The 18,283-nt window shown below is 34.3% G+C and overlaps 2 protein-coding genes across 16 annotated transcripts; one reads left to right on the top strand and one right to left on the bottom strand.

Moving 5' to 3' along the window:
• The first annotated feature begins 291 nt into the window (after positions 1-291).
• On the top strand, positions 292-10,180 carry LOC101263276 (GDP-mannose transporter GONST1). Of its 15 annotated transcripts, none has more exons than XM_069291183.1 (11): positions 342-496; positions 1,482-1,646; positions 3,352-3,580; positions 3,666-3,805; positions 3,892-4,032; positions 4,967-5,096; positions 5,725-5,823; positions 8,187-8,341; positions 9,489-9,605; positions 9,707-9,804; positions 9,995-10,180. In XM_069291183.1, exons 5-11 carry the CDS (start codon positions 4,025-4,027, stop codon positions 10,057-10,059), a joined length of 672 nt encoding a protein of 223 aa, XP_069147284.1. In that variant the 5' UTR covers positions 342-496; positions 1,482-1,646; positions 3,352-3,580; positions 3,666-3,805; positions 3,892-4,024; the 3' UTR covers positions 10,060-10,180. The 15 variants fall into 15 exon arrangements, with proteins under 15 accessions (XP_010313248.1, XP_004250901.1, XP_069147284.1 ...); XM_069291184.1 differs by having other exon boundaries at positions 1,485-1,646; XM_069291189.1 differs by having other exon boundaries at positions 392-496; positions 1,485-1,646; positions 3,666-3,795.
• A 293-nt stretch (positions 10,181-10,473) lies between these two features.
• Positions 10,474-17,207, bottom strand: LOC101263573 (uncharacterized). The gene is made up of 8 exons (XM_004250854.5): positions 17,050-17,207; positions 16,885-16,952; positions 14,077-14,196; positions 12,840-12,913; positions 12,707-12,764; positions 12,533-12,634; positions 11,914-12,025; positions 10,474-11,056 (listed from the first exon to the last, which is right to left on the bottom strand). The coding sequence occupies exons 1-8, from the start codon at positions 17,115-17,117 to the stop codon at positions 10,933-10,935; spliced, it is 726 nt and encodes a 241-aa protein (XP_004250902.1). The 5' UTR covers positions 17,118-17,207; the 3' UTR covers positions 10,474-10,932.
• Between the last annotated feature and the right edge of the window lie 1,076 nt (positions 17,208-18,283).

An 18,283-nucleotide genomic window follows, 5' to 3' on the forward strand; every position in this document is an offset into this window, starting at 1 on the left:
AAGTGACACATTTCTTATTCTTTCCGTCCATTTTTATTTGTCATGTTGTATTTTCGAAAGTTAATTTGACTAATTTCAAAGTCAAATTATATTATATTACTTTTAATATTTTATTCAAAAAATAATAATTATATATTCAAAAATTACATGAAAAGTACTAAAAGATATATTTTTTTGCATATCAATATGATAAAAGATGTATCTTTAAATATTAATTAAAGTTCTTAAAATTTAATCCTAAAAATAGAAACTATAACAAATAATAGTTTACGGAGGAGGGAGTAGTAAAAAACAGAGATATTTCCTCTCTTAGCCAACTTTTGGTGCCCATTTGGAGATTTAAACAAACAATATACATTCATATATTTAAGAGCTCTTCTCTTTTGCAAATAAAGAAATACATATTGTAAAAGTTATTATTTTAAATCATATGTGTTTTTGTTCCATTTTCATACAAATTGAGGAGTTGACAAACCTTTGTTTGGATGAATCCAAGGTAACTGAGTGACTCTTCTGTCTTTGTGTCTTCAGATATATCATGTATGTGTATAATTTCATAATGGGTCAATTTTATTTTTCTTTTTTTCCCTTAAAGATTCTTACTTTCTTGACTTTTTCTTGGTTCTTGATTGATAAATTAGAAGACCCTTGTTCTTGTTCTTTCTATCATATTGTTGTGACAAACTATGCAAGAAAGATTGTATCTTTTTTACCCATTAATGATTCAATTTTACCCTTTTGATTCTTTCTTGGTCTGGCTGTATATTTGAGATGATTGATGCATAATATCAGTTGCAAGAAAAAAAAAGAACAAATTTTGAGAAGGAAAATTAATTGCCATTGTGTGATTTTCTGTCTGTTATATCACTGTTTGTGTTGCATCATATTCAGCTGAGGGGAAAAAAGGGTTGTACCATTTTGCTTGTTTGAATGTCAAAGAAATTCTTTAGTAAGTTTTTAGTTTGAGTCTAATTTGTGAAGCAGGAAATAAGGCAACAGAAATCTTTTGGCTTCATTTTCCTTTAACTTGGTTGAGTAAGTTGGTTGTTAGAGTTTGAGCATATGTTTGCTGCATCGCTTTCGTGCTAATAAATGGTAGATAGTGTTAAAATTTATGTGGTTAATTAGTCGACTGAAATTGTACATATATTGGGGCTAAGCAACCATTTCCTGATTCGAAGTTTAGCATGGACCTTTCATTGTTTTGGCTGATGTTTAGGAACGTTATTGGCTGGAATAGTGCACTCTGGGTTCTGTTTCAATAAATCTCAGTAACAAAGGAAGTTAATCTTAGTTCCCTTCATTTTAAATCTCACTGAATTTAATTTTAAGGTCGCATTATGATATTTATGGTCTAGATCTGCGTATCCAATATTTTATGCTTCGTGTATGATGAATTCTTATGGTTGATGTCTAAGTTGCAGCTCTCTCTGCCACTTTATTGAAGCTCATAGATTTGATCATTTTCTTTTTAATTGAAGAAGCTTACCCGTGGCTGCCTCTCTGGATGCTCCTGATCCAGTTTTGGAAAGGGTTCTTATAGAGGACACTAAAAATAGTAGCCAAGGCGGGGATAGGAACTTAGCTCATCAACCAATTTTGCTGGATCAGGTCTCCAAATCTTTCAGAGGAGAAGTAGTGAACAGGTACACTCAACTGATGCCATTGTTATCTTCCTTTGTCTACATTTCGACTGTCTTTCATCCTCATCCTTAAAACTTAAAGGGGTTTATTTCTTGTTGAGGGAGCTTGTTAATGATCCTTCGTGATAAGTTAATTTCTTGTTGGTGGAGCTGTTAATACTGTTTAGTGCTAATACATTTCATATCAACTTGGTAGTAATTTAACAGATAAGATAGCTGCTACTTTCTCTAGGTCTCTTGGAGTTTCAACTGATTTTACAACATACCTACTACATGAAGATTTATATTTTTTATATGTCGATATACATAGGCTTCAAATTATTGGAACTATAGTCCTTCTACCTCGTGCATCACCTTGCAAAGATCGTGTATCTTTTCCTTCTTCCTTGCAGTGGTGGCTGCAAACATTGTTTTCTACTTTGTATACAAGTCTTCATTTTGCATTATGTTCTTGAATTGCTGGATGTTGAATTGGAGCTTTTACTAATATGTTTCCTAGTAACTTCATGTGTATAAATTGCCTAAGGAACTGCATGTCTTAATGTTTGCATTCGGTTCTCTTAGCCTGTTTTTCTTCAATCAATGTTTGCAATTATAAATGTGTGGAAGCATAATTAAGTAATCAAATGTGTGTTCTCTCTAACAACTTATGCTTTAAGATGAGATGGGCACACACTACAATATGGTATCAAAGTAGACAAGACAAGAGATTCTGGATTCGAGTATCCCCATCACCCATTATTATCAAAAACAATTTCCACGAACTGGGACCATGAAAAGGGTCTGCAGATGAGAGGCGTTTTGAGTCATAATTAAGTAATTAAATGTGTGTTCGGTCTAACACTTAGGCTCTTAGATGAGATGGTCACACATTAAAAAAAAATGTAATGGTTTATTCTGTGTTTCTACAGAATGTACATTGCAGTATGTTCTTTTGTGGTTCTAACTTAACTTTTAAATACTCTCACTGTCCCAATTTATATGACACCTTTTATGTTGTGAGAGTCAAACAATTTAAGTTTGACCGAAAATTTACGTATAGAATCTTCAAATTGTTTTAAATGAAATTTATATATTTGTAAACTACGTAAAAAGTACTATGAGTCACAATAATTGATAAATCAAAATGTTTAAAAGATCTATGAAAAATTTACGGTCAAAGATAGACTTATTTGACTCCTGAAATCCGAAAGGTGACACATAAAATGGAACGGAAGGAGTATATGTTTACCAGCATTGTTGCTTTATTAAAGCATTTTTGGTCAGTAACAGATTGCCGAGAGAAATAGAATAATATTTTGCAGGACTTGAAGTGGAAATAAGAGTTCAAGTATCTTTCTATTCTCTCTTTTTTCTTTTGGTGGAAAGAGGATAGTGGGGAAAACATTTTCATGTTGTTTTTAGCTCTCATCCAATCTGCAGATTCTAAATGGTCCATTCTATATGCTTAAGTATATGTTGTGTCTCTGAATTACAGCTTAATGATGACTAGGTTTTCTCCTTAATGTGAGTTTCTTTTTTGCAGTACTAGGGACTCTATTAGGTAGTTGCCGTTGGTTTTATCCGTATGTTGTTTGTTTTTCATGATCATGTCACTAGTTTTTGACTCAGCATGTCTCTAGCAGATCATCTAAAAATAATGGGCACGCCAATGAGAAGGAATTTTAAAAGTTACTGTGTGATGTTATTTGTTTGTGATTGCCTTCAGATCTTTATCCATGAAAGCTGCAAATAGAAACGACGAAGATTTGGAAAATGGGATGTTGGAGAAAGACATAGAGAAGTCAGTACGCAGCAATAAAGGTTTCACAGTACACAACAAGGCCTTGCTATCTGGAATCGCTTATTGTATTTCTTCCTGTAGCATGATATTAGTGAATAAGTATGTACTTTCCAGCTATGACTTTAATGCGGGGATATCATTGATGGTCTATCAGGTACTACCCAGTCTTTGTTATATTTTTGAGCTTATCAAGGTATAGAGGTAGAGTAATGACAAATAATTGTTGAACCTTTATTCAGAATTTTGTCTCAGTGGTGGTGGTTTCTTCGTTGAGAGTTTTTGGGATAATTTCTACTGAACCACTCACTTGGAGGCTAGTCAGAGTCTGGTTGCCTGTTAATGTTATATTTGTTGGGATGCTTATAACAAGTATGTTCAGGTAAAAGATACCCCCTCTTCATGTTTGTCGTGCCATGAATTTAATTATTTGAATGTGCCTATTGTTTTATTTACTGCTGGTTGCAGAAGTCATGCATTGCACCTATTATTGTTGGATGCACAGTTCTCTGAGATCAGTTTTTCGGTGTGATCGAGTTCAGCTGGGCCTTTATGCAAGACTATATTTATTGGGAGTAACAGATATCTGGTTCAAACCTTCATGCAAGTGTTAGTTTTACTACTTCAAATTTTAAGGCCACGCTAGGTGTTCAAATGGTTGCTTTATTTGTGGGACGGTTCTTGATCCAAAATAGAAGGAAATTTTTGTCTAATTTGATGAAATAGAAACAAAATGGAAATGTGAATTCTCTGGAATAAGCTTTAGAACTAGAGGCATATATCTTAATGGTTAATCTTTGTCTCATAATTACTTGTTGACCTTGTCTTTTGCTGAGTAAGAAATTCTGAATATAGATTTCATTCAGTAAATGCTGTTAAGTTCACCTTTTTGGAATATTTTTAAAAAAAATTATCAGTAAAAGAGTCATCCTTATCAAACTTGTGAACTTGATTCGTGTAGAAGATTTTTTAACTCAGTCTGGTGTTCCCTTTTTTCCAAAGATATCAAACAATAGAAGAGACTATTTTTGGAGCCACTTAGAGGAGTACGCCTGGACTGATGAAATTAAAGGTGGACATGCTCATCATCATTACATGCCTCTTGGAACTTGACTTGTAGGCAATAACATTTACAATAAAATGTCTCCTTTTTCTTTGGCCTTGGCCTTCCACACATCAATACGGAGCAACTCTTTGGCTCTACCCTGCTGAGTTTACTTAAGATGAAACAAAAGATGCTTATGATGTAGGTCATGATTCATGAACACTTAGAATTTGATTACACTACATGTCAAAAGTAGAAAAGGGTACAAAATCATTAAAATTATATATTAAACAAATGTATTTTAGTTTTAAGTACAGCTATTTGTGTTCTTTCTGCTTTACCATTTTCATTACCAATTTCAGTACTCTGGCATTTTATATCCATACGATACTGCAGATTAAAGATTTTTTTAGCATAGAATCTACTTTAATGTTTAATATTTAAAGCTGTGATTCTATGACTTGGCTGAATTACTTATAATTGTGTTATTTCCTGCAGTCTAAAGTACATCAACGTTGCTATGGTCACTGTCCTAAAGAATGTCACTAATGTGATAACTGCTGTTGGTGAGATGTATTTATTCAACAAAACGCACGATAACAAAGTTTGGACTGCACTTTTTCTGATGGTATGCTAGTAGCTTAAAAGTATGTAAATACGAAGTGTTACAGGTCAAGCAAATGCTACGCTATATTGCTTTTGATATTATTGCAGTGATTCTAGCCTCTTTCATCCCCGTGCTCATATAAAGTAATTTGTTAAAGATATGTTTCGTTGCTTTGTATTCCAGAACTTACATTAGCATTCTTTTTTACGTTTCCTGTCACAATAAGAGTTTATAGCACGTAATGATTTTTCAGTAGACACTACTCAGGGTATTCGCTAGTAACCCAGTCCTCAGTCAAAGACATAATGAATTCCATGCGGTGACCAAGTGGTATAAGATGTAATTGAGAGAAAATGCAACTTATGGTAAGGAATAGTATCATCTTTGTTTTAGTGCATTACTTCTTATAACAGTGGTACTTTCTATTAACTAGTGATATGAGTAGTTTTGTGATATAATACAAAAGTATTTGGAAGTTGGTCATGAACCCTAAATTTATCAAGACTTACGTCATTTGACTAGAGTTGCATATATAGAACTAAATTTGAAATATTATTCATTTATGAGATGACAGTTGTAGAGATGTCACACTTAAGTTGTGTTTGCGGATTATTTCAGCAGTTACTTACACTTAAGTTGTGTTCTGCAGATTATTTCAGCAGTTACTGGAGGAATTACAGATCTTTCTTTTCATGCCATTGGTTATACATGGCAGATTATTAATTGTTTCTTGACAGCATCATATTCTGTAAGTACGTCTTTTTCTCATTGTGTTTCTTTTTCTGGGTGCTATTTTATCTGGCATTTGTTTCTTCTGGGAATATTATCTTTGTAAAATTCATGATTTTCGTTATAGTTGTCAGACATATGAACTTAGGATAGAAGATATAGCTTAATCATACAACAACATATCCAGTGTAGTCCCACAAGTGGGGTTTGGGAAGGATATGTGTGTGCAGACCTTACCCTTATGTTGGAAGGCATTAAGGCTGTTTCCAGTAGACCTGTGGCTTGGATACTACTCAAAACAAAGGACAAAAGTGAATAAACTGCCTAAACATCTGTCAAAGATGATGACCTTTGCCGGCAGCAGTAAAGGCGCCAAGATATTATAATAGAATTGGACATATCCATTGCAGAGTACATATAATACTGTTTTTCTGTGTCCACCATAACATTGACCTAGATCATCAAGAATTAGATCTTGTTTTCCAACTATTTCATGCTTGAGTCAAAAAGTTCTTGCCTAATTCCAGTATTATCGAAAGCAAAAAGCTCACCAACATGGGTTGTGGTGCAGTGGTGTGAGTGTTCCATCCTTAATCAGAGGTTCCGGGTTAGAGCCCTGGGTATGAAGGAAATCCTGTTGGGAGCGTCACCCCTAATGGATCCTGCAGTGCGCGATTCCGATTTAGTCGCAGCTCCAATACAGGCACTGGAGACCGGATAGCAAACAAAAAAATGAAGCAAATAATGCAAAAGAACTCTAGCGTCTATTGGGGTTTTAAGCGCAAATAAAGCATGGTTTTTAATTAGAAAAGGCGCAAAGGAAAAAATAAATACATATGTTATGAAACATAGACTGTATACTAAAATTAAATAGCACGAAGAAAGAGAGAGAGTAGTAGTAACTTTCTTCCAATATTCTTGTGTATATTTCCATATACAATGTAAGTTATTTATAAGTATCAAGTAACTTGGATCCAAGTGAGCTAGTGCAAATGGACATGGACATCCACCATATACTAGTGCATGTGGACACGGACTCCCCCTTGGATGTCCATTAATAGATAACGTGTCTCGTTGAATTCTTACTAGAAAAAGTCTTTCGGCTTGTAAACTTTAAATGCTGAAAATGTTGTACAGTTAACCAAATTACCATAATACTTCATTGTTACCATATCAAAACAAAAAATATTACAAACCTTTTTATGTATTTTCAATATGAAACTAAATTGATGATAGTTGATACAGTCTTGATCTTGTAATGTCAAAATTTACACGTAACCTACTGGTGAAAACAGCTAATCTTTGCTAACTGGGATGAGCAGGTCCCTCCTTATAAGAAGAAAAAAGAAATACTTATTGACAAAAAAAAGAGTAAGGATCCGAGTCTGATCTTAGAGACTGGTGCTTTTACAGTTAACATGATACAAGCTAGCGTTTATTTCATATGGTCTGAATGATTAATTCATAATCTTGTACTGGAAGATCTAATGTTGACAGTTTGCAACAAACTGCTCAAGTTGCAAACCTAAGTTCCTATTTGGACATTTCTGAAGTCTTAAGACATATGCTGACAGATTTTAGTAAGAATAGTTTAGTATAGTTCTGTTCCCGTCTCTGAGAATCAACTTCAAAGCTCCTTAATGGTTATCTTCTATAATATCAGAATTGAGAACTGATTATTATTCTATTCAAGGAAGGTGCGGATTGCGGAAGTTGTTCATGTGATACACCCATCGAGATGAAGGCCATTTGAACTTGTACACTCAAGAGCCAAAGCTTGAGCTCAGTTTCTTAATGGTCAAATGCATTATTAACTTGTCTTTTTTAAATATATGTAATTACATAAAATAGGTTTGTGGTAATATATTTTGACTATTCAAAATACAATTTTCTTGTTATTCAGTTATAAAGATTTAGTGTTACAATCTAGGTAAATTATATTTAATGTTCGCAGCTAAACTTTTAAAATGCATTTATTCGAAAATATAAATTTCTCTAATAAATATAAACTTGAGCTCGATTGCGACTCGAACTTGAGCTTTGCTGAATTCAAGCCTAGTTTGATTGTGTACTTGTCCCTTATTCCAGTGAGATAGAACTCGGTTATTCAATGTTCCAGTCGAGCTCAAAATGTCGAGAACTTGACTTTGGCTTGATTGCTTTATAACACCTTCAATTCCTTTTGGCATTAATCATGGGAATAAGCAGCAGTTGTTCTGTATTGAGCTTCATATCCTGTTTTTTTTAGGTTACATTTAATTTGATGTTCTAATTAGTCACTTGAAAATTTCTTCTTTATGGGTACATCTTCTTCAATATGATGACCTGATTCCCATGCTAATGCTTAATTTTTATCTTTTATTTATTTATCTTCTGGTGCAGTTGACTCTTCGCAGGGTCATGGACACGGCCAAGCAAGTGACTAAATCGGGGAACCTTGATGAATTCTCCATGGTCCTGTTAAATAACACCCTTTCACTGCCTTTGGGCATTTTGCTTATATTATTATTCAACGAGATGGACTATCTTTCTAGAACGTGAGTTTTGGTTTCTTAAAGTAGCAATTGTTTTCCTCAATTTTTTATTTATCTCGTCCGTAAGTGGTTGCCTTTTTCTGAGCATACACATTGCATGCCTCATGCCTATTGTTAAAACCTGTAATAGGTAAATGTTGGTGGATTGATGTCTAGTTGAAAGCCAATGTTGGCCTGAATGTTCTTAATCCAACTTTATAAATGTAATCCTATAATGATTGTTGTAAAAGTTTAAAAAGCATAAATATACCAGTACATATATAATTGATAACAATTGCTAACTATGTCAAATTTGAAGGGGATTAAGAAAGAGGAGGGAGATTTTCGTATTTTATCAAGTCTCTAGGAGTCATTTTTAATCTTCAGTTCTATTTATTGACAACAATAGCCTCACAGACTCAAAATGTAATAAAATATAACTAACCTAATAGTAGATTTTTGAAGGGAAGCCTTGGAGCAACAGTAAAGTTGTTTCCGTATGACCTATAGGTCATGGGTTTGAGTTGTAGAACCTGTCACTAATGATTACATTAGGGTAGATTGTCTACACCACACCCCCTTAGGGTTCCCGGACCCTGTGTAAATGTGGGGTGCTTCACCGTGATGCCCTTTTTGCCAACCTAATAGCAGATTTTTTATCTGCTTCTCCTTACCTGTTAAGTTGTTCCTTAAAATTTATCCAGCTGAGCATAAGCCATCTACCCACCCATATGTAAGCAGTTTTAGTTGTGCAATTACTAATTCCCTTGTGCTTCTCTTTTTGAAGATTGTACTTTTCAAAAAGAATTGCTCCCTTAATTTGCCTCATAAGTTTTGTTCTTTGCGCTCTGCTTAACGATTTTCTGGAGACAGCTAAAATGCATATTCTTAGAGTAAGCATCTCACCTTAACCCCTATGCCCTATTCCTGGTTACTGTTCTGTCAATTTAGTTTATAAGACTTGAGATAGAAAGGCATCCTGATTACTTTAGTTGGCTTTAGAAGATCCTTCAAACTTGTTCGATTTAGTTGATAGATACTTCTCAAGTTCTGAAGCTTTCTAGTACTATCGTCGTGCCCTCATTCAGTTGCAATTGGTTACTGTTTAATCATAAGTGAGTACTGTTTCATTGCACATTGAAGATTTTGCTACATGTATCATTATCTGCAGACCACTGTTACAATTACCAGCTTTCTGGTTGGTGACAACCTTTAGTGGATTGTTGGGCTTAGCAATTAGCTTCACATCCATGTGGTTTCTTCATCAAACAAGTGCAACTACTTATAGGTATGGTTCTTTTCATGTGAGTTCATTATTTCATGTTTCTTTGAGTACTCTGATGTAAACATTTCCCTCTTCGATCTTTCTTTAATTTTTGGATTCTGCAGTCTTGTCGGATCACTAAATAAGATACCTCTCTCTGTTGCTGGTATTTTCCTTTTCCATGTTTCAACAAGTCTGGAGAACTCTGCCAGTATATTATTTGGTGAGGGCTTACTCTTTTCTGTTTACCCTGGTGTACCTTTTTTAGTAAAGATTACGCCTCAATCCTAAGTAAGTTGGAGTTGGCTATACGAATACTTACTGTCCATAGCACTTCATTTAAGCTGCAATCCCCCCGCCCCTCGTTTATCCAGACTTGGGAATTGAGAAAAAAACTCTGTTGCATTTTGCAGGGCTCTTGGCTGGAGTATTTTTCGCCCGAGCAAAGATGCAGGATAAATCTCAAACTAGATCATGAATGTCAAAACTAACACCCTTTCCTTTGTAAATTATGTCTTGTCTTGAATTGTAGAGCTTGTTGTATACTAAAAACTATGACATGATCAATCAATTAAGAGATAGATCAAGATTTTTATTCATCTGGAACCTGTCTATTTTGATTTTTAACCTCTTTACTGTGCATTTTTTGTATTTTACTTATTCCAATTGTTTATATGATAAGAATGTGCAACCTCTGAACAGAAGGTTACTCAATCACTCAAGTCTTCAAGGAGTTTCAAATAGATAAATTACTGTGTTTAGATAATTAGGGAGAATAGTTTGTTACTGTTAATCATGAAAATGGAAATATGAGAGAACTGTCTAAAATAACTTATTATTTCAACCAAATTATTCATCAACTACTGAAAAAGTAAAGGGTTGAAGCTGCAGATATAAGAATGTAACATACATAACTCAGTGAATGATAGAAGCTACCATCCAAACAAAAGGCTTAAAATACCAAAAGTGACTTACTCCAAAACAGAGTTTGAAAACAAATCAAAAGAAGAGCTATAATCACAACAACATCATACTCAATTTAATCCAACAAGTGGGGTTTGAAGAGAGTAACATACGCAAACGTAACCCTTACCTTTGTGGAGTTGGGAAGTTGTTTCCGAAAGACAAAAGAAGAGCTATAAAGAGAAAAATGATAACATTACAAGATTCTTGAGGACTTGATGCATATTTTTTGTTTGCCTAGAATGTCAAAAGTATACAGAAAACCAAGTTTTGATGGCAATTAGAGCTTTTTGCGTTGCTAACAGAGTAATATTTTCTCTGTGCTCCTTAAACTGTATAGTTTTCCAATCAAATGGAGCTGAAGAAACTCCATTCTCAATTGCCAACTCTAGTGATTAGTCGTAATCTCAAATATAACTCCTTCAAGATTCTTGATAATACGCCGAGTCCCAGAAACTTCATTTATCTGCAGACCATGCCGAATTGCTTCATTGATGACCATAGCATCCATGCTGCATTAAGGCACGCAGAACAAAAATGCATCAAGAATGAAATGAAAATGACTACAGTTGCAAGAAACATGTCAACATTTGTCAAGATTAACACTTCTGCAGTCAAGTATGGACACCTAGACGATACACGTCCACCATTGTATAGAACTAGTTGAAATAGCAGGAAACATATCTAAATGATCCTCCCAACCTTAAGAGTAGTTCAGGATTTGCTCTAGAAACTCATGCAAGATAGGTAGCTAAGAAAAATTATGCAGCAAAGTTATTGATTACAGAATCCTACGAATCAAGCACAACAAATTCTGTTTCTCCTGTTCAAGCACAACAAATTTCAGTATCTCCTCCATCTACAATTCTTTTAATTACAATTATATGTTTCAATATCAATGGGACAGAAGATTGTTTGCTGGCTACTTAATATGCATTTTTATTGAGAATGAGAATCTATCTAATTAAACGGGGATGATTTGCTTCATAGTACTAGTTCCCCTTCCAACACATTGGTTAACAACCTGTACAAGACTAGCGATCAAAACTTCCTAACGAAGATATACCATTTCACATGAATTATATTCTGATACCTGATCATCAAAAGCTAAGAGTGGATTATTACTAATAAAAGGAAGATACTCATTACTTTTTTTCAGATGCTATTTGAAATTTTGTTGAATAAGATAGGACACATACTAGTATGCATTTTCTAGACAATGAGAAATCTACATTGAAACTTGCAGCAATAATTTCTTGAATATCATTTCACATTTGGGAGTTATCTACAAATTCAACAAAGTCCTTCAAAATCATGCAACCAACACATAATCATGATCAAAATAACCAAGTCAGTGAAGGCCACTTACACTTTTGCTCGTGAAACATAGGCCAAAATAAATTTGCATTTCTTCTGGTCACGATCTCTAAGTAGCCGCTCAACAGTATCAAAAAGCAAAGGAACATTTGCCTGCTGAAAACTTAAAGCTTGTCAAGGGATACACTATTCTTTCTAGACTATGATATCATCCAAACAAGGATAAAGTAACAAAAACTAAGTCTGTAATTCAATCATTTGTCAGTTAAGACAATCTAGTTGCTACTAGGCTTCAAATGTAGATCAGTTGATTTGACAACAAGTTTCTTCAGGTGCCAAGACAAGGAAAGAGAACCAGAATACCTATCTGACTTTAAAAGACATCCAAGGAGAGAATGATATTCATATCTTATAGGCCTGATGAATTAGAATTTTTTAATATTACTGAATGAAAGGAGCTAGTTCATTACTGAAAAACATTTGCAGATACATGGCACCGAATCTGAAAGACAATTTCCAACCTCAAAGACTCAAAGAGGAATGGGTTATTTCATCATAGGTTGGCAATTGGCAAATGGCAATTTGGCATGATGTTGTTAGCTTCGAATTAAGTCAACAAATAACAAAAAGAGAACCAATTAATGCAGTAGGAGAAAAATCAACTAGGATATAAATGTCAGCTCCAAGGACTAAATCAAATCCTTCTGGGTGCTCCTGTAATATACAATTCAGCTGATCAAAGCTTCCCCATTCCAGCTTCTCAGCTTTTAATTCTGCATCAAAGATAAGTTAATGAGACATGACCTTATCGAAAATGGCATCTGATTCCTCAATTGTTCACACACCTGTACAACACATAGAACCATCTGAAGATTCCTGCAGCTTTATGTTTTTCTTCAGAATCTGGAATGACATAAATATATTAGAAGGTGAACTTGCAACACAGTCCTCCAGCAAACTTCAATTGCTCAACCTTGCCTTGAGAACTTCATCATTATGATCTGTCATCACTACTCCACGACAAAATCTACTGCAGAGTACTCCAGTTATACCTGTAAATAGGATGCAATCAACTAATTAGTAATTTCATCTTAAATAAAATAGAGACAGAGAAATGATATGGAACGTAAAATAAAAAGTACACACATTGTTGCCTTTGGAGAGGAACTAAACGGTGTTATTAGAAGTTACTATTGTGATAGTTTAGGAACTTAATTCATGTTTCCGTCAAAAGAGGCCTTTAAGTTACATAGTCTCTCTTACTTTGCTCATTTTCACACTTCAATCTTGTCCTTGGTTTATTAAAGAAGTTCTTCCTCCCAATAGTCTAATCCACATATAAAGGTTTATTCGGAATCAACTTATACAGTAATACCGACTGAAAATATCAAAACATTTGCAAAAGTTTGTGGTAATGTTGAACTCAATGAACACCTTAACACAATTAGGCCCCAGACAGTCTTTAAAGTAGAAGCCAGTTCAAGTAAAGATTCAGGCTTTGAGTAAAGAAGAGAATGAGGTCCATCACATATTTCACATCAGAATAAAGGGACAAAAGCTATAATGGAGCCAGATCAGTTACCCACTTTATAACTTCAAAAATGTGGCTGAATTTTCTTATATGTGAACATTTCGTCTTCCGTGTATGTTCCTTATCTCTCTCATCAGAATGGAATGATCCTTTTGAGGTTGCATATTGTCATCGACCAAGTACGTTAATCAAGATCTTAAGCAAGCACCCAATATGATCTTATATGTGAACAATTCCCTTTCTTATATCATTTTGCTATCTTAACTTCAAAGGAAATAATAGGTGGACATGTTATGCTTCTAGTACTATCTAAGACTCTAAACCATGTCTTTCTTCTACTCGTATCTCATTAATTTGGACATGACTTTCATGTGATTTCCTCGAGTTTCCATCTCAGCCAAATAAGATCACAACAGTTAAGAAAAGAACCATCACTCAAGGTGAAATGTTTCTCTTGGTTGGTGTATAAAGGGGCGTGTCTTACGCAAAGTAACCTTCAAAGAAGAAGTATACAACTTTGCAACAGACGTGTTTTGTGTGAATGAATGCTTGAGGACAACAACCATCTCTTTCTTCATTGCGAATTGAACTCTCAGATTTGGGACTATTATAATAATGATGACCAAACAGAAGACGACACATTAATATATAAAAACTGATTGTGGTTTCGGGAATGATACTAACCGACACCAGAGCCTAGTTCAATGACAGAACATCCTTGGAGCATGTTAGCATTCTGTGTAAGATAATCATTCATCAGCACTGCCCCAGGCCACACCAACTGTCCTGTCAAATCAAAATCAGCTGTTCCACAGATAGTCAGCCTACAGTTATTACATTAGGTAATATTAATGCAAGCATGGGGACATCAAAAGTTATTTGAGGAATTAAAAGTAACAAATCAAACTAAGAAAAGCTTTTGGTAAAATTTGGTTTTGCAGTGCTAGGTAAAATTCTGCAAATGGAATGGGAGAGATCTAAACTATTAGCACGCATTCATCAACTACATATCATCATTGGTATATTCAGACTGGATTATATTATATCTGTGACTCTCAATCTTTTGAGAATATCCCCCCACCCTCACCTCATTAAGAGAAGTGTTTCCTTTTGAGAAAGTTATACTCAGGATTAAGTATTGGGTGAAATATAGATTTGGCTTAGCACGTTCACTTTTTAGCAGACTTTTAGTGCATTTTGAGATATCCACATGAAATACCAGTACACATGTCTTATCTGTTTCACATGGATACACTGAGGCAACCAATCCTTGAACCAAACTAAGTTAGCTTCTCAATGTAGTCTTCATTTTCTAAAAAAGGCTTAGGTTTTTCTCTTAGTTAAGGTAAGATAGCCCATCCATCCTTGACTTTTCAATGCTCAATTACTTATCAATCCAAAATCTATCAAGTTGAAGCCAAGAGATCCGGAAAGCTACCTAAATGAAGAGTGACAGCTGAGAAACACATTATTTGGAGGGCCAGCAGCAGTGCAGCCCATTCTCAGAATGATATATTGCCTAGACACGTCCACATATCAGCTATGCTCAAGGTGAGATTTCCAATAGGTCAGGTCAGGTATTTAAAGAAATTTTCGACAGCAAAAGGAATATTGAGTTTTTAGATAAACAAGCATAGCAGAAACAGAGCTATCCATGAAGCTACTACTTCCTTGACTGATTAAAGTACAAAAAATCCAACTAACTTTGCTTGCAAAGAAAGAAAAGGATATGGCAACAAATACACAGCTGTTTCTCATAGTGTCATTATAGTTCCAAAGATTCCTAACCTTAATTAACCCATCCTGTTAACTATGGTAGTGCTAGTCCTTATAACACTGGTTTTGATGAGTTGAGGGCCCCAATGAGGAAGCAACCCCTACCCTTTGACAGAAAACATAAAATATTTCTGTAAGCATGTGTAATAGATCAACCTGATAATTCTTTATGTCACAATAGAATTAGCATTCTCAATAACTCCCTCTTCCTTCCCGTTTTGTGCCACACAAGCCTTCCTAACCTAGAAAACATCAACATTTGCTCCAGTTCTCTCCATTTTAAGATCTCAGCTAGTTTAATTTTTTGGAGAGTGTTTGGTAGTCTGTGTAGAGATAAGAATGAGGATGGTTTTTTGTTTCCCAACAAATGAGAAATGAACCAATGATGATATTTTACTAGATGTATCATATTCTTTAAAGAAATCTCTTTTTATTTGAACATGAGTACAGGTATGTCTCTCCTTCCCCTTTTTTCTTTGCTTAGAAATCATGTGATTCAATATTATAGGCTTGCTAAATATTAAATGACTGAACTACGTTATCAGAACTCAACTAACCACAACTGTAAGATATTTCAAATTGATGTGGCAGAGAAACAAAAGAAGGGGGGTTAATTAGGTTGAGACAAGTCCTCAACAATAATACAGGTGAGGAAAAGAGAGCACCCCACCACCCCTAAGAACAGTCATTTTTGAAGGATAATATGTGAGCTCCATAGCCGTAGATCAACATTTCCACGACAAATTGAAGCTTAAGTCCAACAAAAACTTAAGCACAACAAAGTCGAAAATCACCTATGCTGTAGCATAATCTCTAAGCCATACTCAGTTCTGTAGGATTGAGATGCTAAAAGTAAAGGCCTTCTGACTAGACTTCCATGGATGGAAGAACTGACATTGTCGGAAATCTTGCTCACCAGACTTTGTCATTAAAAAGGTGAAATAGAACCTTAAATAATCTGTTGAGTTCACTAGACTAAACTCAGACAATCACTGCCTATAAAGCAGTAGAGAGAGAGACTAGCAATGTTTCGTGCTTAAGGACATTATTGCCCCAACTCTAAGAACCAGAAAGGTCCTAACAAGACAGCAAGTGCTCAAGATCAAGAAATACAATGAAAGCCTCCTCTCCCTATTACCTACAACCTTCAAATATATAGATACAAGCAACCTCTACATACAAAGCTTCCTACATAACTCTTTGACAAATACTCAATTACCCTTTGGTGAAACTTCTAGAAACATAAAATCCAAATTACAAGGTCTACAAAGATTGAAGTTCCAAAAATGTCAAAAGCAAAGGAAACACCAATATTAGAAACACAACAACTAAAGATGACGATAAAGAATACAACAACATACCCAATGAAACCCCACAAAGTGGGGTGAATGTACGCCGTCCTTCCACTTCGTCTAAAAATGTCACACATTCCTTAACTTTCTAAAAAACCCATAAGTAGATACATGACTTGTTTCTTTTATTCAATCTATTATATAATTATAATCAAATACTTCAGTAAAAATTGCATTAAAGCACTCTCTTTGTTCTCATAAAACAATGAAAAAAGAAAACTTTTTTCCATTCCACTAATGCTAAGATTGATTCTTACATTATCAGTGAAGTGTACAAGATTGAAATCCAAGATCCCCCACCCCCAAACAACAACAATTAGTGTTCTCACAAACTATACAAAGTTAAAAAAAAAAAAAGACTAACTTGAAGAAGATTGGAGGCAGTAAAGCTGAAGAACATGAGACCCAAATGTAAAATCTGTAATCTGGTAGCTGCAAAGAGTGAACTAAACTCATTTCAGTATACAACAAAGCACAAACTTGTATGTACATGTACATAAAAAGAAGAAGAAAAAAAAGAGATACCCACTCGTCATTGATGAAGAAAGATTCATCCAAGCAGACTATATCATCTTCTTCTTTTTCTTCTCTACTCATGGTGATGGTGATTTCTGTCTTCCTCTTGGCACACAACCGCGCAGTTGCCAGTTCTTAGGAAGCTCTTTTCACTTGAATTTTGTTCTATTGGGCTATGGACCTTACTTTTCAATGTTCAATTTCATGGATTTGGGCTTTGAATTTGGGTTGATTTAACAAGTCTTTGTTTCTTAATGCACGTATTTAATTTATTCAGAGTTATTAGAGCGAAATTCACTTTTGGGGAATATGAGTCGAAGCAATAACAAAAATATTTCTAGTAGAACATCTTTTACAGTCCCTGGAGAGATGATTCACTAATGGATCGAGGGATAAGTCATTCCACTCATTCGCATTCAGATCATGAATGTCTGGAATCCATATTATGTAAGGAGACATTACTTTTACTAATTCGAATTGAAGGGTGGTATAAAATTTATCTATTTTTGGTATCATATCCACAGTTAGCACATTGATCCTAATTAGCAGTTTCAGCTCCGTGTCAAGGTCACGATCGATACTATTACTAGCATCAAAATTGTCACTATTATCAATATCGTCACTATCATCAATATCGATCTCATCAAGAAGAAAACCTTTAGACTTGTAATCCAAAAACTTGTTCAAAAATGTCATAATGAAAGGAGCATATGTGCTAGGTATTTGACCAAATAGAATTGTCTCATTCTTATAGAACCTATCACTAAAGTACCCATAAGGATAAGGCTAATTCCCTTGTATTATATATATTAATGGGTGATACATTCTTCTCTTCTTTTGGGTATTCTAATTCCACCTAATTTATAACAATATATTCAGTGTAGATTGACATTATCGTAATTTGATACAAACTGAATAAACTTAATAATTGATAAAAATCTTGTCAAGTGAGGTGTCAGAATAATGAATCTTCGAGTCTACAATTTACTTTTATCTCCACAATCCGATTAATTATTCGAGTTTCCTCAATTTCAAATCAGGTAAAATAATTTGTTTTACAAAAATTAAAAATATTTTTCTATCTATTTTCAAGAAAAGTTTTGGTAATTTATCTCATTTCTAATTTTATTGATTTAAAATTGTTTCAATCTAATTTATTTAGCTAAAATACTACAAGCAAAATACTGCAACTAGAATTAACTCTTGGTTGTTAGTATGATTAAAGCACAATTTTAAAGTTTAGATTT

Source organism: Solanum lycopersicum, chromosome 11 (genome assembly GCF_036512215.1).
Source record: "Solanum lycopersicum chromosome 11, SLM_r2.1".
Classification (NCBI taxonomy): Eukaryota; Viridiplantae; Streptophyta; class Magnoliopsida; order Solanales; family Solanaceae; genus Solanum; species Solanum lycopersicum.